Below are 24,099 nucleotides of genomic sequence, written 5' to 3'. Positions count from 1 at the left end.
GCTCATTCCACTATAGCAACTGATCTGCCCTTTAAGAAGATAGAGTTACTGACATTATGTAAACAGATTCTAATTTTAAATTGTAGTATTAATGATTTTAATTCCATGTGTGTTTTATTTTTTAAGCCTGACAGAGAAAGTCAAGATTCCTTGTTTGATAGAATTTCAGAAAGTTATGTGTCACTTTTCATGAGCATACCTCTAAGTCGAAAGGATGCATTCTTTCAGGTAAATATAGAAATTAACTAATTATGCTAATTATTTTTATAGCAAGTGAAATATAAAAATAGTTATTTTATTTAAACACATATGAGAACATATTTTGTTACTTTGCAAGCAAAATTGCCTAAAGTAGAGTTAATAATGATAATATTTAAAAAGTCATGCCCTTCCACCCCAGAATATTGTATTCTACTGACTAAAAGCCTTACAGAATCTCCTCAGTGTGGTATATGTATTTGTTTGCATATTAATAATTTGAAAACTATTGACTTGTTCTATGTATAGTCTTGGTTTTTTACCTACAAAATTATCATTTTTCTTTTACTTTATAAAGTATCTTTCGATCTAAGAGGACTTAACTTCTTGTGTTATGCCTAAGTACTAAGCACATGTTACAGTAAAGAACAATGGACAAATTTATGGATCAAATGTTTTACTATGTCTGTTATAGTAAAATAATTTGGTTAAAATAATTTATGTTCTTGAGTAATGTGAAATGAAGACATGTAGGAATTTCACTGAGTATTTTAAAATGTAAACATCTAGCATTTCAAAGCAGAAGCCACATTCAAATACTTTGTTGTACTGACATCTGTAAATCAGAAATACAGAAGTATTTTTGAGTCAGTCAATGTTTTCATGGGTAAAACCTAAAATAAAAATAAATGTCCTTCATGATGAAAACATAAACGAACTTAAATTGCCGAATATTTATGCTCAGTCTTGATCTATCTCACAAACATATACATACAGTATTGTAGAAGGAAATCAGTAGTGGACTGGGCATAAGGAGACTTGGCTTCACATCTGGAATCTGCTCGTAATTACCCAGGTGATCTTGGCAAGACATTCAGTCTCTCAGTTCCACAGCTGGTTGTCCATCAGATGAAGAGGTTGATCCATGATTCATAAATTGTTTATAGAACACTAATGTTCTGAAAGATAGACTAAGATTTTCTCTGCTAATATTAAATTTATTTTTCTTATTTGCAGGAAAATAATAGTTAATGGTTGGGATTTTTGGTCATTAAATTGTCTAGAGATGACAAAACCAGCTGTTTCTCCTATCCATACGCTTTCACCTAGTCTATCCCTTTGTGGTGTTTCTAGCCTATACCTGTGGCTTGATGAAATCAAGCATGCTTTAACACAGGGCTCTTAAGAAAAGAATAAAAGACCTATTTAATGTGAACAAAGGAGATAGTGGCACCATTGCATATCCCTTATTCTGTAATTTCTGGTCTTACATTTATGGTCCAAATGTTCTCCCTTGGGATGGATGTGCCTTTTGGTAGATATTGTATTTATAACCCTTCTCAAATCATGACTTGATTTTTTTTCTAAGTCCCTATTTTCAGTGGCTTTTTCTAAGGAGAAATTAGAAGTTGTTTAACCAAGATTCAAAGCCTCACTTGAGAACAAATAACATGTACACCGTAATAATTTGACCCCTTGACCTTTGTTCAGTCATTTTATAATGTTCCCTCTCCCTATCTCAGTGCTTGAGAACCACGCCACCTCCCTGCAGGTATATTACCTCCACAGCTCTATAAGTAGAAATGGAGCCTCAACTCTCATTGACCAATTTCTATTATTTTTAACTCATTCAAATAAGAAGGTGTTTTGTTACTATTGGCTCATCTGATTTATCTTACCACAGAAAGAGAAAACTATTAATATTTAAGAATCAAAAAATTAGCTTCAGGTCTCACTATTCAGTACAAATTAACTGAATCTGAACATATTTAGTATAACTTTTGCTTCAGTTTCTTCCAATATCATACAATGATATTCCTTCAGAAATTTTCCCAACATCATTTGACACTTAATCTCTTTTTCCCCTAATCTCCTGAAGGTGAGATATTCACAGAAAACTTTTAAAAGTTCCTCTTACTTACCTTGTTCAACTTTTAAATTTTGATTATTAGTGTGATTTTATATACCACAATTATAATATGTGATTTTTCTGGTAGTAAAAATGTTCATGGTTCATTCAGTAAAATTAAATATATCAGTATTTTAAAGCATTCTTCCCTCTCCTCTTCTCCCCTACCCAAAAAAACTTATGGAGTTCTTCAAAGAATACCATCCATTACCAGCAGATTTTAGCACTACTGGATTAGGCGACTATATTAGTTTCCTATTGCTGGTGTAAAAGTTATCACAAAGTTAGTGGCTTAAAACAACAGAAATTCATTGGCTTACAGTTATATAGGTCAGAAGTCCAAAATGAGTCTTATAGGACTAAAATCAAGGTATCAACAGGGCTAGTTTCTTTAAGAGGCCCTAGGGGAGAAGCCATTCCTTGCCTCTTCTAGTTTCTGGTGTCTGCCAGCCTTCCAAAATAGCAGATAAAATATTTTAAATCTTTACTATAAAAATCTGGTATCTTCCTGTGTTTAGTCAGTCCCCGAGAGAAACTTAGTAGTCAAGCGAATTTAAGTCTAATAGAATACTGGTAGTACCATCTGTTTGTATGATACAAATATAAAATCTGATCATGATTTTACAGTCGTGGTTATAATATATTAACTCACCTAAACAGGCTTCAATTATTTAAAAACATGCTCTTTATTTTCACCACACACTCAAAGTGATAATTGTGTGACGTGATAGAGCTGTTAGCTAATGCTATGGTGGTAATCATATTGCAGTAAACAAATGTATCAACATGTTGTACACCTTAAACTTACATAGTATTACATGTCAAATATATTTCAATTAAAAAAAATATATATATGCTTTTTATTATAATGACCTGAAAGACAGTATTCTTTTTCTGAAAGAGGGTATCAATAGTAAGGTTAAATGAAATAAATGTAGAATCATTAAAGTATCTTATCTAAATTGTAACTTCATCCTTTATCCAAATTAAATTTTTTTTCCCAAAATGCTAACAAATAGCCAAATTGACTGACTTTATTTTCAACTCTTCTTTGTTCATATTCCTCAGTTAGAAGTGCAAAGAAGTGCTAAATGGCCAAAAGCAAGCTATAAGAAAAAAGGGGCACGTATATTTCACAAATTTAGTAATTTCTTTGATAGTTGAGATATGTTAAATGAAATATGGAATTATTTTAATATGACTCTGTTTTTGGTAGGTGTATCCTGATTGTTTGACACAAGCTATCTATGCAACATTCCAGGAAGCATTTCCAGAATCCAGTGATTTCTTTAATGATGAATTTAAAGAAGATCTAGGGAATAACATTTTTCTCTGGTTGTCAGGTACGAATGTCATTAAGTATTGATCATTATTGTGGTACCTAAAACTTTTGAATTGCAGCGTTTTGTTTACCCAGTCAAAAAAATTTGTAGTTCTTTGCCTTACAAAACATAGCATATTGATGTCTGTGTTTCAAAATAATAATGATTATTTATTTTATTCTGAAAATTCTGTTATACTAAAATTAATCAGTTGTTTACTTTAGAAAGCCAAATAATTTTACAGGCAGTGGAATTATTGTAGAAACCCAAATTGCCACAGAAAGAAAACCATACCATATATATTTTATATTTGTAAGAGAAATATTTTAAGCTGCTTTTGGAACACTGCTGGCATTTTTATAGCAAATAATATTGGGTAAATTCTAGAGCTAATTGAGTTCCTTGTAGAACATAAAATCATTAATCAAGGAAAACTTATTATTTTTTGAATCATGGTGTGTGTGTGTGTGTGTGTGTGTGTGTGTAGGTAGGAGTGGTAGGACTCAAAGGCTGAAGGGAAGTAAGATTCCATCCTAGAGTACTTAGCTAGAGATTTAGGCACTTGGGTTTAAAACTAAGCTATTGTTTCATATTCCTGGAAAGACCTCCCCAATATTGTTTCCTAAGACTACTATACCATTATGGACTACCAGAAGCTATTGACTGTTTTCAAGTCCTTCTTATAAATCTGTCCAAATTTTGACTAATTTTTTAGAACTGTTTTGTGTCAATTCTTAGTAACCAAACCATTTCTTTAAGAAAATGTTTCATATTTTAAGGAGGGAGTCCTTGGGAGGTACATGCTAGAAAACAACCCTGAGGACCACCCACCTCCATCAATACACATAGGACAGGAGTCTCCTAATTATAGAGAAAAATCCAACTAATTCAAATATAAGAAGCAAAAAGAGAATGAGCACAGCATTCATACAAAAATATTATAAGAAAAAAATGTGAAGAACAGAACAACTTTCCTACAGACCTGTTGTAGAATGAATTGTGTCCCCCAAAAATTCATATTGATTTCTGTGTGAAATTTTATAAGTCACTGTCTTACTTAATCCTTTTATTCAAGTTAGTTTTGTCATTGATTGTCTAGGGTTTTCTACGCATATCATCTGCAAATATAGTTTTCATATTTCTTTTATGATTCTTATGCTTTTAACTAGTTTCTATTATGTAATTAAAGAAGAATGTATATAACATATTTAGATGAGCAATAGCAATGAGCTAGGAGATTTATAAGGAAAGGTTTTAAAGTCCTCTGGTAAATCCAGTGGGGGGTGTCTACTTTACGCTCTTCTTATGGGTCTTCAAAGCATTCCACATGCAAACTGCCTGAAGTAAAGGCAAGAACACTAATATAAATACCTTATCCTATTTAAATATCAGAATGGATAGTTTTAACTGAAGTAAACAAAAATTTTCTTGTTCAGGACGTTTTATAGGCTATGACTGGTAGAATTAATCTGAAGGTTGAAAATTCAGCAATTTCTATTATTCTATTTTCCAGTTTACTAATTCTTTCTTCTGTCCCCTCCATTCTGCTGTTAAACCCATTCTTGATTTTTTAAAAAATTTGGTTATTGTACATTTCAGTTATAAAAGTTACATTTGGTTCTTTTTTATATCTTCTGTTTCTTCACTGAGACTTTGTTCTCTCATTTGTTTCAAGTGTGTTCATTATTGTTTAAGCATTTTTATGATAACTGCTTGAAAAATCCTTGTCAGGTGATTCTAACATCTGTGTCATCTAGATGCTGGCAATTGTCTTTTCTCATTCAAGTTGAGTTTCCTAGTTTTTTTATATGACAATTAAAACCTGGACATTTTGGGTATTATAAGACTCTGAATCTTATCTAAATTTTGTGTTTCAACAGGCCTCCTCTGACACTGCTCTAGTTGGGGGAGAAGGGCACTGTCAGGTGGGGAATGAAAGTCCAGGTTACCCACTTGGTCTCTTTTGACATAGCGGTGGGAGGAGGGTTTGTTACAGCTCCCAGCAGACCTCTACTGATACCACCCTGGCTTTTAGGGACAGGGATGCCTTGTTACTGCTCCCCAAGTGGCTTCCACTGACACTATAAGGGGGAGGGTAGCCTTGTTATATCTGGGCAGTGGTCACAGTCTCCACTAGGCCTCCTCTGACACCACTTTCCATAGGGAGAGGAAAGTGCACCTCATTCCAGTCCTGTGGGAATAAAAGTCTTTGGTCTCTGCTCTGCCTCCTCTGATACTACCCTAGTGAGAGTGGAAGCTGAGGCTCTCCAGCCACCCTTTTCTGGCAGTGGTGGATTTGGAGCAGCAGATTTTCCTGTTGTGTTTGGCTGGAGTAAGCAGTCATTGTCTAAAAGTTTTCTGTCCTACTAGGCAGCCCTTTTCCTGGTCCTTGGGCTAGAGAGAGGAGGATTTTCTTGAGACTTCTTTTATCTTTGCCTGTTACCATTTCTGGATCCTGGTTTCTCTAGCACCCAGTTTGAAATATGAGTCAAAAAGAAAACCCAAGGACTTCACTGTTGTGTTGTACCTTGGGTCCTGAGGTTCCTAGTTAGTCTGCCTTCTTGTCTCCACCTTTTAGAGTCTTCTAATGTGTGTTTATAAACACATCCACTGAAACTGGTGTTATTTCATATTGGGTTACCTGAGAATACCTTATGAGAAGGTAATATTGATCAGAGACTCAAAGGAAGTGAGAGAATGAACTATGTCGATATCTGGAATGAAAACTTTTTAGGTAGAAGGAACAGCATATGAAAAGGCCATGATGCAGGTAGAAGATTAGCATATTTGCAATGCAACAAGGAAGCCAATGTAGCTGAGGTAGAATGAGAAAGGAATTGAAAAGTAGAAAGATGAGGTCAGAGATATGTCGGTAGGTTAGGGCATCTCATAATTTATAGGCAGTTATAAGGACTGTTTCATTATGAGTGAAATGGAAAAGCACTGGATGATTTTGAGCAAATAATACTTGTAACCTAAAATATGTTTATAAGGGATCACTCTAGCTTTTGGGAGAACAAGAGACCATAGAGGGGACAAGGGTGGAATCAGGAATGCAGTTGGAGATACTGCAGTAATAGAAGTGAGACATGGTGATTGGTTAGAACAGGTTGGTTAAAGGATGAGGAGCTGGCAAGTTATATTAGATAAGTCTGCTGGCAGAGTCCATTGGATTTATTGATATAAAGAAGTTGAAAGTGGAACAAATAAAAGAGTCGTGGATGATGCCAAGAATTTTAGCCTGAGCAACTAGACAACTACTGAAATGGTGAAGACTGTAAGAGAAGGTTGTGGCGGTAGGATTTTATGGAATCAGGATTTAAGTTTGAGATGTAATATTCGTCAACATTTGCATTTTTTATAACAAAATCTCAAATTTTTAGTGATTATTTTAAAATATAACAAGGAGATGACTGTGCCCTAAATGGTGTCTACACTATAGGAGAATTACAAGAAAGAAATAGTAAACACTAAAAGCATTTGAAAGCAAAGGAAGAAAAAGTACAGTGATAATTAAGGTAATCTTCATAGCCTGACTCAAGAATATAAGTAGACATTGAAGGAACAGCAGAACTATGCTAGATGAATGGATGCTGGACTCAGACTTGGGCAAGAATCTAGACATGACAAGTGGTCTCCATTTGTACCTATAGAAAGAGGGTTAAATCCACAGCAAAGTCAACAGCAAGCTGAGCAAGAGAAATCCACATTTTACATAAAAAATCCCACTTAAGCCTCAAAAATCCTTATTATAACAATATGCTATTATTCCTTTACAAAAGGGAAAACCAAGGTTAAGAGAATTTGTCCACAGTTACTACTAAGTAACAGAACCAGGATTTCAGCTTAAGCCTGTCAGACTCCAGTGTCTGAACTCTTATGAATAATGGATTATTGCCCCCTGAGGTGAATAAAATAAAAACACCAGTATTTAATTTATGAAAAACTGTTGCAGAGAAGGAAAAGGGAAATTTTTTCTGAAGACTTAGAGGAAGCAAGCCCTCCCTAATCCTCCCAGTGTTTCCCAGCAACTAGTTGGGCTTTATTATTCATATGCTAAAACGTACTTGATTAACACCCTAGGATTCACAAAAGGTGGAATGATCTCAGTTTTATTATAAAACCATCTACACAGGCACAAAATTGGTCTATCTTTAGTAAACTTCATTGCTCACTTCTAGTCTGAATACGGCTGTTTATGAATGCATATCCTTCCAACATAGGCTAGTCATCCCTGTTGAACACTTGTTTCAATACTTCTCTGTGGGCTACTTCACCTTAGTAGAAAACGTTTCTGTAACAAAAGGATCATCTATTGTTTCCTCGCCTATTAACTTCACATCAGGCAGAAAAAATGGTTTAAAGTGGAGGGTAGGTGTGGCTAAAATGGGAAACTCGAGGAATCCTTGTGATGGAACCGTTCCATATCCTGACTATATCATTGTCTATATCCTGGTTGTGATACAGTATTATAGTTTTACAAGGTGTTAGTTACCATTGTGGGAAACTAAATAGAGGGTATGGAGATCTCTCTGTATTATTTCTTGCAAGTGCATGTAAATCTACACTTATCTCAAACAGAGTTAAAAAAATTCAAACCTGCATTTTCTTAAAATAAAAGGCAGCCATGCTGGTGGGAGTGTACAATCAATATCTACTAAAGCTGAACATGTGTGAGTTTGGACCAGCATATCTATGACTCCTAGGTACATAACCTACAGAAATGTACATATTTCTGTACACCAAAAGCACAAAATGTTCTTAGCAGCACTATTTATATAATAATCAAAACAAACTGTCCAAATGCCCATCAATAATATGAAATTTAGATAAACTGTGGAATATTTATATAATGAAGTACTACCAGCAATGAGAATGAACACACTATAATTATATACAACAGTATGAACAAATCACAGAAACAAGGTTGAGGGGGGAAAAAAGCCAGACACAAAAGAGTAGATCCTGTATGAGTCCACTGATACAAAGTTCAAAATCTGGCAAAACTAATCTATAATTTTAGAAGTAAAGATAATGTTTATTCTTGGGAATTGGTCCTGGCTAGAAAGGAGGGCACCTGGAGTGCTGAATATTTTGTTTCTGAGGGCTGGTAACATGGACACCATATATTAAATTTGTGAAGATTCATTGAGCTGTACATGATTGTTCATTTTAATTTTTATGCATCGATAAAAATTTAAGTTGAAAACAAAGGCAGTAGTGGTAGCTGCACTAGAGCCTCTGTGGTTTATTTAATCATGAATATGTTTGTACAGATTTCTCTCGCAATGCATTTCTCACATTGCATACCTATCAAGAGTCACATGTTTTCTGAGTCTGTGCTCATAAACAACCTTTTCAACTTTTGGTAAGATTTCATCTCTCAGTTGTGATTAATTATTTTGTATTGGCTAGAGCACTTGTTGAAAGATTTTATAAGACATGTTTTTCTTATTTCTTTGTTGAGGAGATGTTTATAGCATAGATCTAAAATACTTGATTCAATTTCTCCTTATTAAAAACAATTCCTTTTTATCAGGATGAAGTAATCACTTCATTAGGTTATTTACATTATATTCAGTTTGATTTCTTACATTGTCATTTGGCTTTCATTTTTGGTTCGTTTTTCACAAACAAAATTTTTGTTACCAGAGTTCCTTATACACAATTCTTAGAGCACCAGAGACTGTATTAGTTTCCTATTGCTACTATAGAAAATTACTACTTAGTTTAAAACAACATAAATGTGTTATCTTATAGTTCTGGAAATCAGAAGTCCAAAATGAGTTTCACTAGGCTAAAGTGAAGATGTTTGGCAGGGCTGTGTTCTTCTAGAGGTTCTAGGGGAGAATCTGTTTCTTTGCAACTTTTCTGCAGCTGTTTTCATTCTTTGCCTCATGGCCCTCTTTCATTATCAAAGTCAGCAATGGATAGTCAGTCTTTCTCATATTGCATCACTCTGATACTGACTCCTCTACCTTCCTTTTCCATATTTAAGGACCCTTCTGATTACATTGGGCTCACCTGGACAAGCCTGCATACTTACCCTATTTTAAGGTTAGCCAATTTAGAAACTTAATTCCATCTGCTCCCTTCATTCCCCTTTGCCATGTAACATAACATATTCACAATTTGGGAAGATTAGGATATGGAAGACTTTGGAGGCTACTTCTCTAGAGTAGAGACACATTAAGATTTTGTATGATTGGCTAGATTTTGGCACAAGCCTGATGACTGAATCCCACATGGCAGCCTTACAATGAGCAAGATTAAAATTTGTGCCATGACTTCTGGCTTCTGCTTAGGATGTAGAAAACTAAAATGATATTACTTCCACCCTTCCACCAAAAAACACTGGACTGTCTGCAAATTCAAAACTTTCCTTGAACCCATCAGAGATTACAGAGCAGTCAACCCAAAATCTAAAGAAGGGTGCCTCCAAGGAGAGACCAGATGCAAGCACTTGCTCATCGGGGGCAGATGCAGCCAGATACCATAAAAGCCAGTAAGAAGAATTCAACCAAAAAAATTTTTTTTTTTGTCTGCACCACGTGGTTTGCAGGATCTCAGTTCCCCGACCAGGGATTGAACCCTAGCCCCCTGAAGTGGAAGCACGGAGTCCCAACCGCTGGACCACCAGGGAATTCCCTTAGCCAAAATTTTAAATGAATTGCTTAAAGCTGAGTATGGTCTAGTGTGAGAATATAGAACCCTTAGTAGCTACATAAAACAAGGGAGAAGTTGCCCTCACTTACAAGCTTCTCTCCACACATCTTACAAGAAATATTGAGGGTGGAATAACAGTCTTGAGAAAGCCTGGGGGAATGTAATAGAAGACACTGCAAAAAAGGCATAAAGCCTTGCCTGGACCCTTCTATCTCCTCTATGTTAACAACAACAACAAGCTTTAAGCCACAGCAGGAGGAGGGGGAAAGGTTGGGGAGGAGGAAGGGCAGCAAATGCAGTTTCCCTTAGGGAAGAAGTGGAGACACAACTCACCTGGGAAACAGAGAAAGCTACCTCTACGCCAGAGGCCAGGAATACACACTGGGCCAAGAACAAGTTTGCTACAGCTGGGGCAAGGCTGGATTACTGAGAAGACCCTATCCCAAGACCCAGGAACAAAACCCAACGCTGATGCTGATTCAGAACAGAGAATACCTACCACTACCAGGCTAACAAACATCAACTGACAGGTAACAGCAGTCTACTGCTGGGAGAGGGGCACAAGTGTGGAAAAGACCATTTCTGAGAAGACACAAAAGATCTAAAACTGAGAGTGGAGCAGATGCTGATGTGGAAGTAAACTAACAGAAAACAAAAACCTCTGGCAAGGCAGTTTACATCGTAAGAGGAATTTGAAGCATGTAGAGTACTAAAGGTAATCATAGTAACAACAAAACCCAAACACAGCCCAACTCTCAGTTCCCTTCCAGACTGACTTAATTACCCATGCTTAAGGCCAAACAGAAAAACAAAAAGCCCATTTCAAGGCCTGAAAACTATTTACTTCATCTTTACTGCATTACACAATATGTCTGACTTTCAACAAAAATTATGAAGTCTACAAAAAAGCAATGGAAAAAATAAACACACTATCAAGAGACAAAGAAATCATCAGAACCAGTTTTAGATATGACACAGATATTAGAATATCAGACAGGAAATTTTAAGTAACTATGATTAATGTAGTAAATGCTCTAGTGGAAAAGATGGATAGATAACATGTATGATCAGATATGTAATTTGAGCAAGACATGGAAACTATAGAAAAGAAGACAACATAGGCCAATGGAACAAAATTGAGAGCCCAGAAATAAACCCTCACAAACACAGTCAAGTAATATTTGACAAGGGAGCCAAGAATACTCGATGGGAAAAGGATAGTCTCTTCAATAAATGGTGTTGGGAGAACTGGATCACCACAGGTAGAATAATGAAATTGGACTCCTATCTTATACCACTCACAAAAATTAACTTGAAATGGAGGAAAGAACTGAAACCATAAAACTCTTAAGAAGAAAACATAGTGGAAAATCTCCTTGACATATGTCTTGGCAACAATTTTTTGGGTATGGTATCAAAAGCACAAGCAACAAAAGCAAAAATTAGTAAGTGGGACTATATCAAACTAAAGAGCTTTTGCATAGTAGAAAACAACAAAATGAAAAGACAACTTACGGAATATACTTGCAAATCATATCTGATAAGAGGTTAATATCCAAAAGATAAAAGGAACTCAGTTCAATAGCAAAAAGGAAACAATCTGATTTTAAAAATAGGCAGAGGAACCGAATAGATATTTTTCCAAAGAAGACATACAGATGTCCAACAGGTACATGAAAGGATGTTCAACATCACTAATCACCAGGGAAATGCTAGTCAAAACCACAATGAGATATCACCTCACATCTGTTAGAATGGCTATTATCAAAGCGACTACAAATAAAAAATGTTGGCAAGGATGTAGAGAAAAGAGAACCCTTGTGCACTGTTGGTGGGAATGTAAATTGGTGCAGCCACTATGGAAAACAGTATGGAAGTCCCTCAAAAAATTGAAAATAGAACTCCCGTGTGATTCAGCAATCCCACTTCTAGCAGGTAGACTGAATCTTTCCCCTGATCTCCTGCCAGGCTGTAGTGTGGAGTGAGGGGCACTGGGCATTTGCCCCTTCAAATTGGGAAGTGTGACAAGGTGGCAGCCATCAGTGCAAGTCTCTCTCTGCTCTGATTGTTGGCAAGCCAGCACACGCGCACTCCTCACAATTAGAGTCTAGGCTTCTCCAGCTTTTCTGTCTCAGTGGATTTCCCAACAGGCATGGGGGCTCCCCAGGGCAAGGGTCCACCTGTGTGGACCTTCTCTTCCTTACAGACCCCTCCAGGGGTGCTGGTCCCAACCCGATGCCTTTTCCCCCCACCAAGTCTACCCAGTTACGTGGAGATCTTCCTTGCAGTTTTGGTTTTATAGGAGATACTCGGCCGGTTTCCAATTAGTTTTCTTTGAGTAATCTTCCACATGTAGATGTATTTTTGATGTGTTTGTGAGGGGAAGTGAGCTCCATGTCTTCCTACTCTGACATTGATCCCCCTCTCAATAAAAAAAACTGTCTTTTAATCTCCTGATCTGTTAGCCTTACTATACCCCAGATTTTCCACGAATACACTATATATTTTAAAACATAGACAATCTATTGAGAAACATTCAAATGAGCAACACTTCAGGCTTCTGAATATTTTATCTAGTGGCAACTAATGTGAAATAGACGATAACCAAATCTAAAAACACTTAGAAAATTCCAATTTGATATCAAAATATAGCAAATAATCCTCATTGAATACTCACTACTGAGAAAATACTGGCTATGTTTATGAGTATATCAATGTATATTAATAATGATAATATTAGCTCATATTTCCCATTTACTGAACACTTTAACATATACTGTCTCAACCATCAGAATAAACATATGGAGTACACAAAGGAATTTATATTGTTCTCATTTTCATTGCTGAGAATATAAATGTTTAGTGTGATTAAATCAATTATTCAACCCTATACAGCTTTTGGAACAAAAATGGAACTTTTTAAATGGAATTTATTTTTATTTCTTTTAGGTACTATAATTGATTCATAAACGTTATTTTAAAAATAATAGGAGCTACAGATAGGGAAATTTTTAAAACAATAATCACCTATGCTGAGAGGAAATCATGTTAATATTTAAGCTATAGTCACACATATGCATACGGTAAAATTGTCCTTCACATAAAAACATACTATGATTGCCTTTATATGTTAACAAATACTTACAAGGTAACTTTTAATGGATACTTCATGATCCACTGTATGGATGTACTGTTGTTGGATATTTAGGTCCTTTCCAAGTTTTCACAATATTAATCTCCCCTTATGTCCGTTTATGAACTTAGCTTATGTCTATGAGTTAGAAAGGTATGTATCAAGCTTATCTCTTTTCTAATTCTCAGTCTTATATGGTAAGACATTAACATTTCTATGTAGAGATTCCCTCTTTTGAAACTTGAGACTGACAAGCCTCACAGGAGTGTTGTGAGAATGAAATGTATAATGCTCCTAAAAAGGCTTTGACAAAAGATATTTTTAAAATCCTAATTTCTTTGGCTAAATATACATATTTGTATCAACAGGTTTAAAACCTAAAAAAGACTTTTGGACCCACTGGAAGCTGAACGAACTCTCCACAACAACCATTCATGGTAGCAAGAAAACACCTTCAGAATCTATAAAGGACAGGATTGCAAGAAGTCAAGAATGCATATCAACTTGTAAGTAAATTTATTATATACTGCCGATTGAAATAGCCAAAATCAAGTGTATCATTATTTTTTTGTCAGAATTTTCTCATGATTTATTTTCTGGTGAGGGTCTTAAAATAACATTTGATTTATAGATGGGTATTATAGTAATTTGAATATTGCTTTATATTTTAGTTTTTCATTATAAAAATGGCATGTGCTTAAGTCCTTTTCTCATTTGCATGTTATTATGTTTTTATATTGATTTGCGGGAACTTCTCAGGTTTGTAAGAACACCACAAATATTCTTACTTTTTAGCTGTATTGCTATCTGGTTAATAATGTGTTTTACCAATAGATAAGTTTAAAGTTTTTATTCAGTAAATTTAAATAATGTCTTTTGTAGTTTCAGTTTTGTGGCATGTTTGTCAGAACTTTCTTACCTAATATCATAAAAAAAAAAAACTACCTGTTCTTTTTTTTTTAGTACTTTTTTATTTCCATGTTTTATTAAATTCTTTAATCCACTTGGGGTTTATTTTGTTATAAAGGAAGGTAGTTGTATTCCAGTATTTTGTTTTTTCCAAATGCTTACTTATTAAATAGTCCACTTACAGACTACTTGAAATAGCAATTCACATGGATATATTTTTGTATTCTCTTCTACCTCCCAAATTCCTGTCCAGGACCAAACTTCTCAGTAACTCTATATTAATTAGCACTTTAAAGCAAGTTTATTTTTCTCTAATTTATACTATATTTCAATACTAAACATAGGTCTGGTGCTCAGGCCTCATTTCTGACCAATTAAATAAGAATCTGAGGCTCAGTATTTTTTAAAGCTACCCAGATGATTTCAGTGTGCAGGCAAAGTTAAGAACCACTAGTGTAGAGGGCAATACCTTTCCATCATACTTCTTGATATAAGCCAGGGGAAAGAGGGACTAACCTACTCAACCTACTCTTCTGAAAGCTGCTCGTCAGTTAATTTCTGATTCTAAAATTGTTTAATTAGTTAATTACTGCTCTTCTGATTAGTACTTTGATTTTTCTCCACTCTTATCTCCATAGATATCATCCTGTCTGATTTCTATCTTTTAGTAGTTATGTGAAATTTCTTATTTGCTAATGTCACCCTGGTTTTTACAGAACTTCATGCATATTTGTAATTTTAGATGGAAAGAGAGATAATCCACTGTCTTGACCCAATCTTACCTCTTTTTGTTTCTCAGTTTCACATGTGAATAACAACTTGGCTGAATATAAAATTAAGGAGGTTGGGGGAGCTTTCTATTTTTTTTAAATTTTAACTTACAGAAAAGTGTTGAAAATAGTATAAGGAACTCCCATATATCCTTTATCCACCAAATGTTTGAATTTATCCTATTTGTTTTATTGTTTTCTCTCTCCCTCTTTTATATAAACATTTAAAGCTATAAATTTCCCTAATTCCTGTTTCAGCTACATTCTGCAAATTTTGATATGTTATATTTTCGTTATCATTTAATCCAAAATATTTTCTAATATCCAGTATAATTTCTCTTTTGACCCATGGGTTATTTAGAGATGTATTATTTAATTTTTAAATACTTAGAGCATTTCTAGATACCTTAAAATTACTGATTTCTAATTTTTTTTTTTTAAAGAAGGGGGAAGTTTTTTGTTTTATTTATTTATTTATTTATTTATTTATTTATTTATTTATGGCTGTGTTGGGTCTTCGTTTCTGTGCGAGGGCTTTCTCTAGTTGCGGCAAGTGGGGCCACTCTTCATCGCGGTGCGCAGGCCTGTCTTGTCGTGGAGCACGGGCTCCAGACGCGCAGGCTCAGTAATTGTGGCCCGCGGGCCTAGTTGCTCCGCGGCATGTGGGATCTTCCCAGATCAGGGCTCGAACCTGTGTCCCCTGCATTGGCAGGCAGACTCTCAACCACTGCGCCACCAGGGAAGCCCTGATTTCTAATTTTAAATATACTGTGGTCTGAGAATATACCCTACAATCTTTTGAAGTGTATTGAGACTTGTTTTATGGTACAGTACATGGTCTATCTTGGTGAACATTCAATGTGCACGTGAGAAGAATGTGTATTTTGCAATTATTTTGTAAATCTCAATTAGATCAAGGTGGTTGATAGTGATATTCAGATCTTCAATGTCAAGATTCAGCAAACTACAGCCTGTGGACCAAATCTGGCCTGCAGCCTATTTTTATACATCCTATGAGTTAAGAATGATTTTTACATTTTTAAGGGTTGTAAAAAAAAAAAAACAATAAAGAATATACCACAGAGGGACTTTCCTGGTGGCACAGTAGTTAAGAATCTGCCTGCCAATGCAGGGGACACGGGTTCAAGCCCTGGTTCGGGAAGATCCCACATGCTGCGGAGCAACTAAGCCCATGCACCACAAGTACTGAGCCTGTGCTCTAGAGCCCGCGAGCCACAACTACTGAAGCCTGTGCGCCTAGAGCCCGTGCTCCACAACAAGAGAAGCCACTGCAATGAGAAGCCTGCTCACTGCAACAAAGAGTAGCCCCCGCTCGCCACAACTAGAGAAAGCTGGCGCACAGTAACAAAGACCCACTGCAGCCCAAAATAAATAAATTTAAAAAAAAAAGAATATAACACAGAGGTCACATGTGGCCCACAAAGCCTAAAATATTGGACTGTCTGACCCTTAATAGAAAAAGTTTGCTAACTCTGGTTCTGTATCTTTACGATATTTAATTGTTCTATTAATTACTGAGAAGGGGGTGTTAAAATCTGCCACTGCAATTGTGGAATTATCTATTTCTCCCCTTAATTCTACTGATTTTTGCTTTATGCATTTTTAAGTTACTGGGCACATACACAATTATTATGTTTTCCCTTTAATCATTATGGAATGTTTCTTCATATCTATGATAATTCTCCTAGGGGAATTATCTATTTATCTAATTATCTATGAGTTCTATTTTGTCTGATATTAATATAGCCACTTGAGCTTTCTTATGCTTGTGGTTTGCATAGTGTATCTTTTCCCATCATTTTACTTACAACCTCTTTGTTTTTTCATGTTTAAAGGTCGTCTTGCAAACAACCTATAGTTGAATCTTGGTTTTTTATTTAGTCTTACAATTTCTTCCTTTTAATTGGAGTGATTACTTCATTTACATTCAACATAACTATTGACATGATTAGGTTTGTTTTTACCATGTTCCTGTTTGTTTTCAGTTTTATCTCACCTGTTTTTTGTTCTTCAATTCCCCTTCCCTATCTTCATTTGGTTAAGCAAATATTTTTAGTATTCCATTTTAATTCTTCTATTGGCTGTTTGCCTGTACCTTCTTGAATTTTTTGCAATTGCCTTAGTGATTTCAAAATGCATCCTTAAATTATTAAAATACTACTTAAAGTTAATGTTGTCCTACTTCACTAAAAATGTAGGAACTTGGAGAAGGATAGCTACACATACTCCCCTTTGTCCTTTGTGCTGTTGTTGTCATATATATTAGAAGATCTACATGAATAATGGCCTCACATTATACAGTGTTAGGATTTTTGCTTCAAATAACTGCATGGTTTATTTCAGCTTTATTGAGGTCTAATTGATGTACAATAAACCACACACATTTAGAATATAAAATTTCACAATTGGACATATGTATAAACTCATAAAACTGTCACAGCTTTCAAGAGGAAACATATCCACCATTCCAGAAAGTTCCTCAGACTTTTTTGTAGTTCCTCCCTCCTTCTCAATCCCCAGGCAATTACTCATGTGATTTTTGTCACTACAGGTTAGTTTGCATTTTCTAGAATTTTATGTAAATGGAATCATAGAGTATGTGCTATCTTTTGTCTGGCATTTTCTACTCTGCATAATTATTTTCAGATTCATTCATCTTGACATATGTTTGAATAGTTTGTTCCCCTGTATTGCTGAGTAATAGTCCATGGTAAGGATATACAACAATTTGTTTATCCATTCACATGTTGGTAGACATTTGCATTGTTTCTAGTATTTAACTATTATAAATAAAGCTGCTGTGAATATTCATGTACAAGTCTTTGTGTAAACATAGGATTTCATTTATCTTTGGTAAACATCTAGTAGTGGAAGGCTGAGTAGTGTGGTAAGTGTATTATAACATTTTAAGAAATTGCCAAATATATCCAAAATTTTACATTCCTATCAGTGTACAAGTTATAGTTTACTTCCTCACTAACACTTCGTACAGTCTTCTTAATTTTAGCCATTCTTGTGGCTTATGTACTGATATTTAGTTAGGTTTTATTTTAATTTCTCTAATGACTAATTATGATGAGCTCTTTTCATGTGCTTATTTGCCATCTGTATATCTTCTTTGCTGAAGTATCTGTTTCAATCTTTTCGCTATTTTTATTGGGGTTGTTTGTCCTATTTTAATTCTGTTATAACAGTTCTTTATATATTCTAGACACAAATCCTTTAACAGATATATATTTTACAAATATTCTTTTCTAGTCTGTAGTTGCCTTTTCATTTTATAATAGTGTCTTTTGAAAGGCAAAAGTTTATAATATGGTAAAAATCAAATTTATCATTTTTTCCAGTAGGGTATGTGCTTTTTTGTGTCATATTCAAGAATTTTTTTGTGAAACCCAATTTCACCAAGATTTTCTCCCATATTTTCTTCTAGAAATTTTATAGTATATAATTTTATAGCTTATAATTGTAGCTCCTATTATACACTTAGGTCTCTAATTCATTTTGAGTAATTTTTGCAAATTATGTGAAGTAAGCAGTGAGGATCATTTCTTTGCATATTATTCTAGCACCATATGTTGAAAAGATTATCCTTTGCCCATTGAATTATCTTGGAACCTTTGTCAAAAAAACATTTGATCATATGTGTATTGCTCTATGCATGTACTCTGAATTCTGTTTCACTGATGCCAATACCAAACTACCTTGATAACCGTAATTTTATAACGTGTCTTGGAGTCAGGTACTATAAGTCCTCCAACTTTGTTCTTCTTTTAAAAAATTATTTTGCTATCTAGATTCTTCTCATTTCTATATAATTTTTTAACTGCTTATCAGTATTTAAAGTATATACTCTGGAATTTTCATTGGAATTAGGTTGAATCTATCAACTTAAGAAGCATTGACATCTTAACAATATTGATTTTCCAATCCATGAACATAGAATATTTCCACATTTATTTAGGACTTCTTTCTATCTCAGCAATACTTTCTAGTTTTTTCTTTATAGATGCTGCACATATCTCTCAAATTATATTGCATATGGTGTTTTTAATTTCAATTCCTGATTGTTCACTGATAATATATAAAAAATACTATAGAAAAATACTTTTGTGTTGATCTTATATCCTACAGTCTTACTAAACTTGCTTATTAGTTCTAGTAGCCTTTTTAGATTTCTTAGGATTTTTTCTTCATGGATACTCATGTCATCTGAGAGTAAAGAGCATTTTACTTTGTTTTCAATCTATATGCCTTTTATTTATTTTACTTGCCTATGGCTAGGATCTTTAAGAAGATGTTGACTAAAAGTGGTGAGAGTGGACATGCTTGCCTCATTCCTGATCTTAGAGGGAAAATGTTAGGTTACCTTTAAATAGATTTAGGCTGAAGGCTTTTATAGATATCTTTTATCAGGTTGAGGTAGTTTCATTCCCTTCCTAGTTTGCTGAGAGGTTTTTGTTGTTGTTTGTTTTTTAACAAATAGATGTAGGATTTTAGCATTTGTTGAGATGAACATATTGGTTTTCTATTTTAGTCTTTTAATACAGTGAATTACATTGATTGATTTTTCAAGTGTTACCTAACCTTGCATTCCTGGGATAAATCCCATTTGGCAATTGTGTATTAACCTTTTCATGTATACTACTGAATTCAGTTTGCTAAAATTTTGTTTTCTTTTCCTGTACTGTCCTGTCACATTTTAGTAATAAGTGTAATATTCACCCCTCTTCTCTTTTCTAAGGGTTAGTGTAAACTTGGTATTTGTTCTTCTTTACGTATTTGGTAGAATTCACCAATGAAGCAATCTGGGCCTAGAAATTCCTCTGTGGTAAGGTTTTTGACTAAAAATTCATTTCTTTAATAGATATAGTGCTATTCAAATGATCAGTTCCTTCTTCAGTAAATTTTGTAGTTTTGTGTAAATTTTTATTTTATTCCTTTAAATATTTTTGAGTTTTTTCTGAGATGTGATCTTGTTATTTAGAAATATTTTGGTCTACTTGGGGCTTTCTTTTAAGCTTCATTAGGTGGAACCAGAGAACTCTTTTGTTTAGGCCTAACATGCTTCCCCTACTGAGGCAGTACCCTTCTTAGTATTCTACCCCATGCTCTGTGTATAACAGATTTCCCATCTGGCTGTCTGGAACATGAGCTTTCTGTGAGCCCCAAGCATTGTTCTGCCTGCTCCTTCCTGTGTTTCTTTTTTATAAATCAACCTCAGGCAAAAATTCAAGGATAACCTTCTGAAGAGCTCCAGAATGCTCTCTGTGTGCATCTGTCTCCTCTATATTATGCTGACCTGTGAATTTTAGCTTGCCTTCACCTTCCTGAATGCTAAATTTTATTTTTCAGCTCAGTTCTGCTTGGATTCCCACCACTTAGACTGTGGCCTCAAAATTTCTTTTTTAGAGACAATAAGATGAGACAACTGAAAGCCCTCATTAGGTTTTTTTCTCTTGGCTGGAGCGGGGGTGATTACTGTCCTGTGCTGCCTGTTGTCCAACACATGAAAACCATTGTTTCATATATTTTCTCCAATTGTTTACTTGTTTAAGAAAGAAGAGCAATCCAGTTCCTGTTACTCCATCATAGCAAGAAGTAGAAGTGATTATATGTATTTTAAAAGATTAAGAGAAGACTTAAAAATAGTCTTCTATATTTATTCACATATTTGCCATTCCTGGATCTTCATTCCATCCTATAAATCTGAGTTTCCATCTGGTGTCATTTCCCTTCAGCTTGAAAAAAAACTACCTTTTGGCAGTTCTTATAGTTCAGTTCTGCCAGTAATAAATTTTCTCAAGTTTATTTATCTAAAAATAATGTTCATTTTGCCTTTATTTTTGAAGGATATTTTTGCTAGATTTAGAATTCTAGGTTCACTTTTCTTTTGCCTTTCATCAAGATATTGTTCCATTGGGTTCTGGTTTGGTTTTTTTTTTTTTAATCCACTCTTTTTTATATTATTTTCCCATATAGGGCATTACAGAGTATTGAGTAGAGTTCCCTGTGCTATACAACAGGTTATTATTAGTTATCTATTCTATATATAGTAATGTGTACATGTCAATTCCAATCTCCCAATTTATCCCTCTCCCGCCTTTCCCCCTTGGTAAACCTAAGTTTGTTTTCTACATCTGTGACTCTACTTCTGTTTTGTAAACAGGTTCATTTGTACCATTTTTTTTAGATTCCACATATAAGCAATATCATATGATATTTGTTTTTCTCTGTCTGACTTACCTCACTCGGTATGACAATCTCTAGGTCCATCCATATCACTGCAAATGGCATTATTTCATTCTTTTTTAAGGCTGCGTAATATTTCATTGTATACATGTACCACATCTTCTTTATCCATTCCTTGGTTGATGGACATTTAGGTTGCATCCATGTCCTGGCTATTGTAAATAGTGCTGCAATGACCTTGGGGTGCAGGTATCGTTTCGAATTATGATTTTCTCTGTATATGTGCCCAGGAGTGGGATTGCTGGATCATATGGTAGCTTTATTTTTAGTTTTTTAAGGAACCTCCATACCGTTCTCCATAGTGGCTGTACCAATTTACCTTCCTACCAACAGTGTATGAGGGTTCCCTTTTCTCCACACCCTCTCCAGCATTTATGGTTTGTAGATTTTTTGATGATGGCCATTCTGACCAGTGAGGTGATACCTTATTGTCGTTTTGATTTGAATTTCTTTAATTTAGTGATGTTGAGCATCTTTTCATGTGCTTCTTGGCCGTCTATATGTCTACTTTGGAGAAATGTCTATTTAGATATTCCACCCATTTTTTGATTGGGTTTTTTTTGTTTTTTTGTTTTTGTTTTTGGTATTGAGCTGCATGAGCTGTTTGTATATTTTGGAGATTAATCCCTTGTCAGTTGCTTCATTTGCAAATATGTTCTACCATTCTGTAGGTTGTCTTTTTGTTTTGTTTATGGTTCCCTTTGCTGTGCAGAAGCTTTTAAGTTTAATTAGGTTCCATTTATTTTTGTTTTTATTTTCTTTACTCTAGGAGGTGGATCAAAAAAGGTCAAGCTGAGATTTATGTCAGAGAGTGTTCTGCCTATGTTTTCCTCTAAGAAGTTTATAGTATCTGGTCTTACATTTAGGTCTTTAATCCATTTTGAGTTTACTTTTGTATATAGTGTTAGAGAATGTTCTAATTTCATTCTTTTACATATAGCTGTCCAGTGTTCCCAGCACGACTTATTGAAGAGACTGTCTTTTCTCCGTTGTATATTCTTGCCTGCTTTGTCGAATATTAGGTGACCATAGGTGCATGGGTTTATCTCTGGACTTTCTATCCTGTTCCAATGATCTATATTTCTGTTTTTGTGCCAGTACCATACTGTTTTGATGACTGTAGCTTTGTAGTATAGTCTGAAGTCAGGGAGCCTGATTCCTCTAGCTCTGTTTTTCTTTCTCTCTTTCTTTCTTGGCTATTCAGGGTGTTTTGTGTTTCCATACAAATTGTAAAATTTTTTGTTCTAATTCTGTGAAAAATGCTATTGGTAGTTTGATAGGGATTGCATTGAATCTGTAGATTACTTTGGGTAGTATAGTCATTTTCACAATACTGATTCTTCCAGTCCAAGAACATAGTATATCTTTTCATCTGTTTGTGTCATCTTTTATTTCTTTCATCAGTATCTTATAGTTTTTGGAGTACAAATCTTTTGCCTCCTTAGGTAGGTTTATTCCTAGGTATTTTATTCTTTTTGATACAATGGTAAATGGGACAGTTTTCTTAATTTCTCTTTCTTATCTTTCACTGTTAATGTATAGGAATGTAAGAGATTTCTGTGTATTAATTTTGTATCCTGCAACTTTACCAAATTCATTGATGAGCTCTAGTTTTCTGGTAGCATCTTTAGAATTTTGTATGTGTAGTATCATATCATCTGCAAACAGTGCCAGTTTTACTTCTTCTTTTCTAATTTGGATTCCTTTTATTTCTTTTTCTTCTCTGATTGCTGTGGGTAGGACTTCCAAAACTATGTTGAATAGAAGTAGAAAGGGTGGACATCCTTGTCCTGTTCCTGATCTTAGAGGAAATGCTTTTAGTTTTTCACCATTGAGAATGATGTTTACTGTGGATTTACCATATATGGCCTTTATTATGTTGAAGTATGTTGCCTCTATGCCCACTTTCTGGAGAGTTTTTATCATAAATGGGTGTTGAATTTTGTCAAAAGCTTTTTCTGCATCTATTGAGATGATCATATGGTTTTTATTCTTCAGTTTGTTAGTGTAGTGTATCACATTGATTGATTTATGTATGTTGAAAAATCTTTGCATCCCTGGGATAAATCCCACTTGATCATGGTATATGATTCTTTTAATGTGTTGTTGGATTGGATTTGCTAGTATTTTGTTGAAGATTTTTGCTTTCATATTCATCAGTGATACTGGCCTGTAATTTTCTTTTTTTTGTGATATCTTTGGTTTTGGTATCAGGGTGATCGTGGCCTCATGGAATGAACTTTGGAGTGTTCCTTCCTCAGCAATTTTTTGGAATAGTTTGAGAAGGATAGGTGTTAACTCTTCTCTAAATGTTTGATAGAATTTGCCTGTGAATCCATCTGGTCCCAGACAGTTGTTTGCTGGAAGTTTTTAAATCACAGTTTCAGTTTCAGTACTTGTGATTGATCTGTCCATATTTTCTATTTCTTCCTGGTACAGTCTTGGAAGGTTGTACCTTTCTAAGAATTTGTCCATTTCTTCTAGGTTGTCCATTTTATTGCCATATAGTTGCTTGTATTAGTCTCTTATGATCCTTTGTATTTGTATGGTGTCAGTTGTAACTTCTCCTTTTTCATTTCTAATTTTATTGATTTGAGTCCTCTGCCTTTTTTTCTTGATGAGAACCCTACAGGTTCCATTTTAGAAGGCTCAACTCCCCTCCAGTTTCTACCTGCTTTTAGTCATTCCTTGGTATCTTCAAGTGGTTAATGTCCTTTTTTTTTAACACTTTCAAGAATTCATAACTTTTATCTATGGGAGAGTCAGACTGATGTAAATTAAATATTTAAATATTGAGTTTATTTTCCAATTTAAATATCAAATTGTCAAATCACATTTTCCTATAAAACTAGATACTGCTTCATTATCTTCTGTTATTTAGTCTAGTAGAGAAGTCTAAACCAGCCTATGTTTTCTTCC

The 24,099-nt window shown here is 34.6% G+C and overlaps 1 protein-coding gene across 1 annotated transcript in view; it reads left to right on the top strand.

The window, feature by feature from the left end:
• Positions 1 to 24,099, top strand: part of FAM227B (family with sequence similarity 227 member B) — a 264,205-nt gene that overhangs the window by 53,916 nt on the left and 186,190 nt on the right. Inside the window, exons 8-10 of the mRNA XM_068551264.1 lie at positions 127 to 228; positions 3,324 to 3,450; positions 13,597 to 13,734. Coding sequence (XP_068407365.1) covers positions 127 to 228; positions 3,324 to 3,450; positions 13,597 to 13,734 — 367 coding nt within the window. The remainder of the gene's footprint in view (positions 1 to 126; positions 229 to 3,323; positions 3,451 to 13,596; positions 13,735 to 24,099) is intronic.

The sequence above is a fragment of the Eschrichtius robustus genome, chromosome 1 (genome assembly GCF_028021215.1).
Source record: "Eschrichtius robustus isolate mEscRob2 chromosome 1, mEscRob2.pri, whole genome shotgun sequence".
NCBI lineage: Eukaryota > Metazoa > Chordata > Mammalia > Artiodactyla > Eschrichtiidae > Eschrichtius > Eschrichtius robustus.
This window is presented reverse-complemented; position numbering and strand designations above follow the sequence as displayed.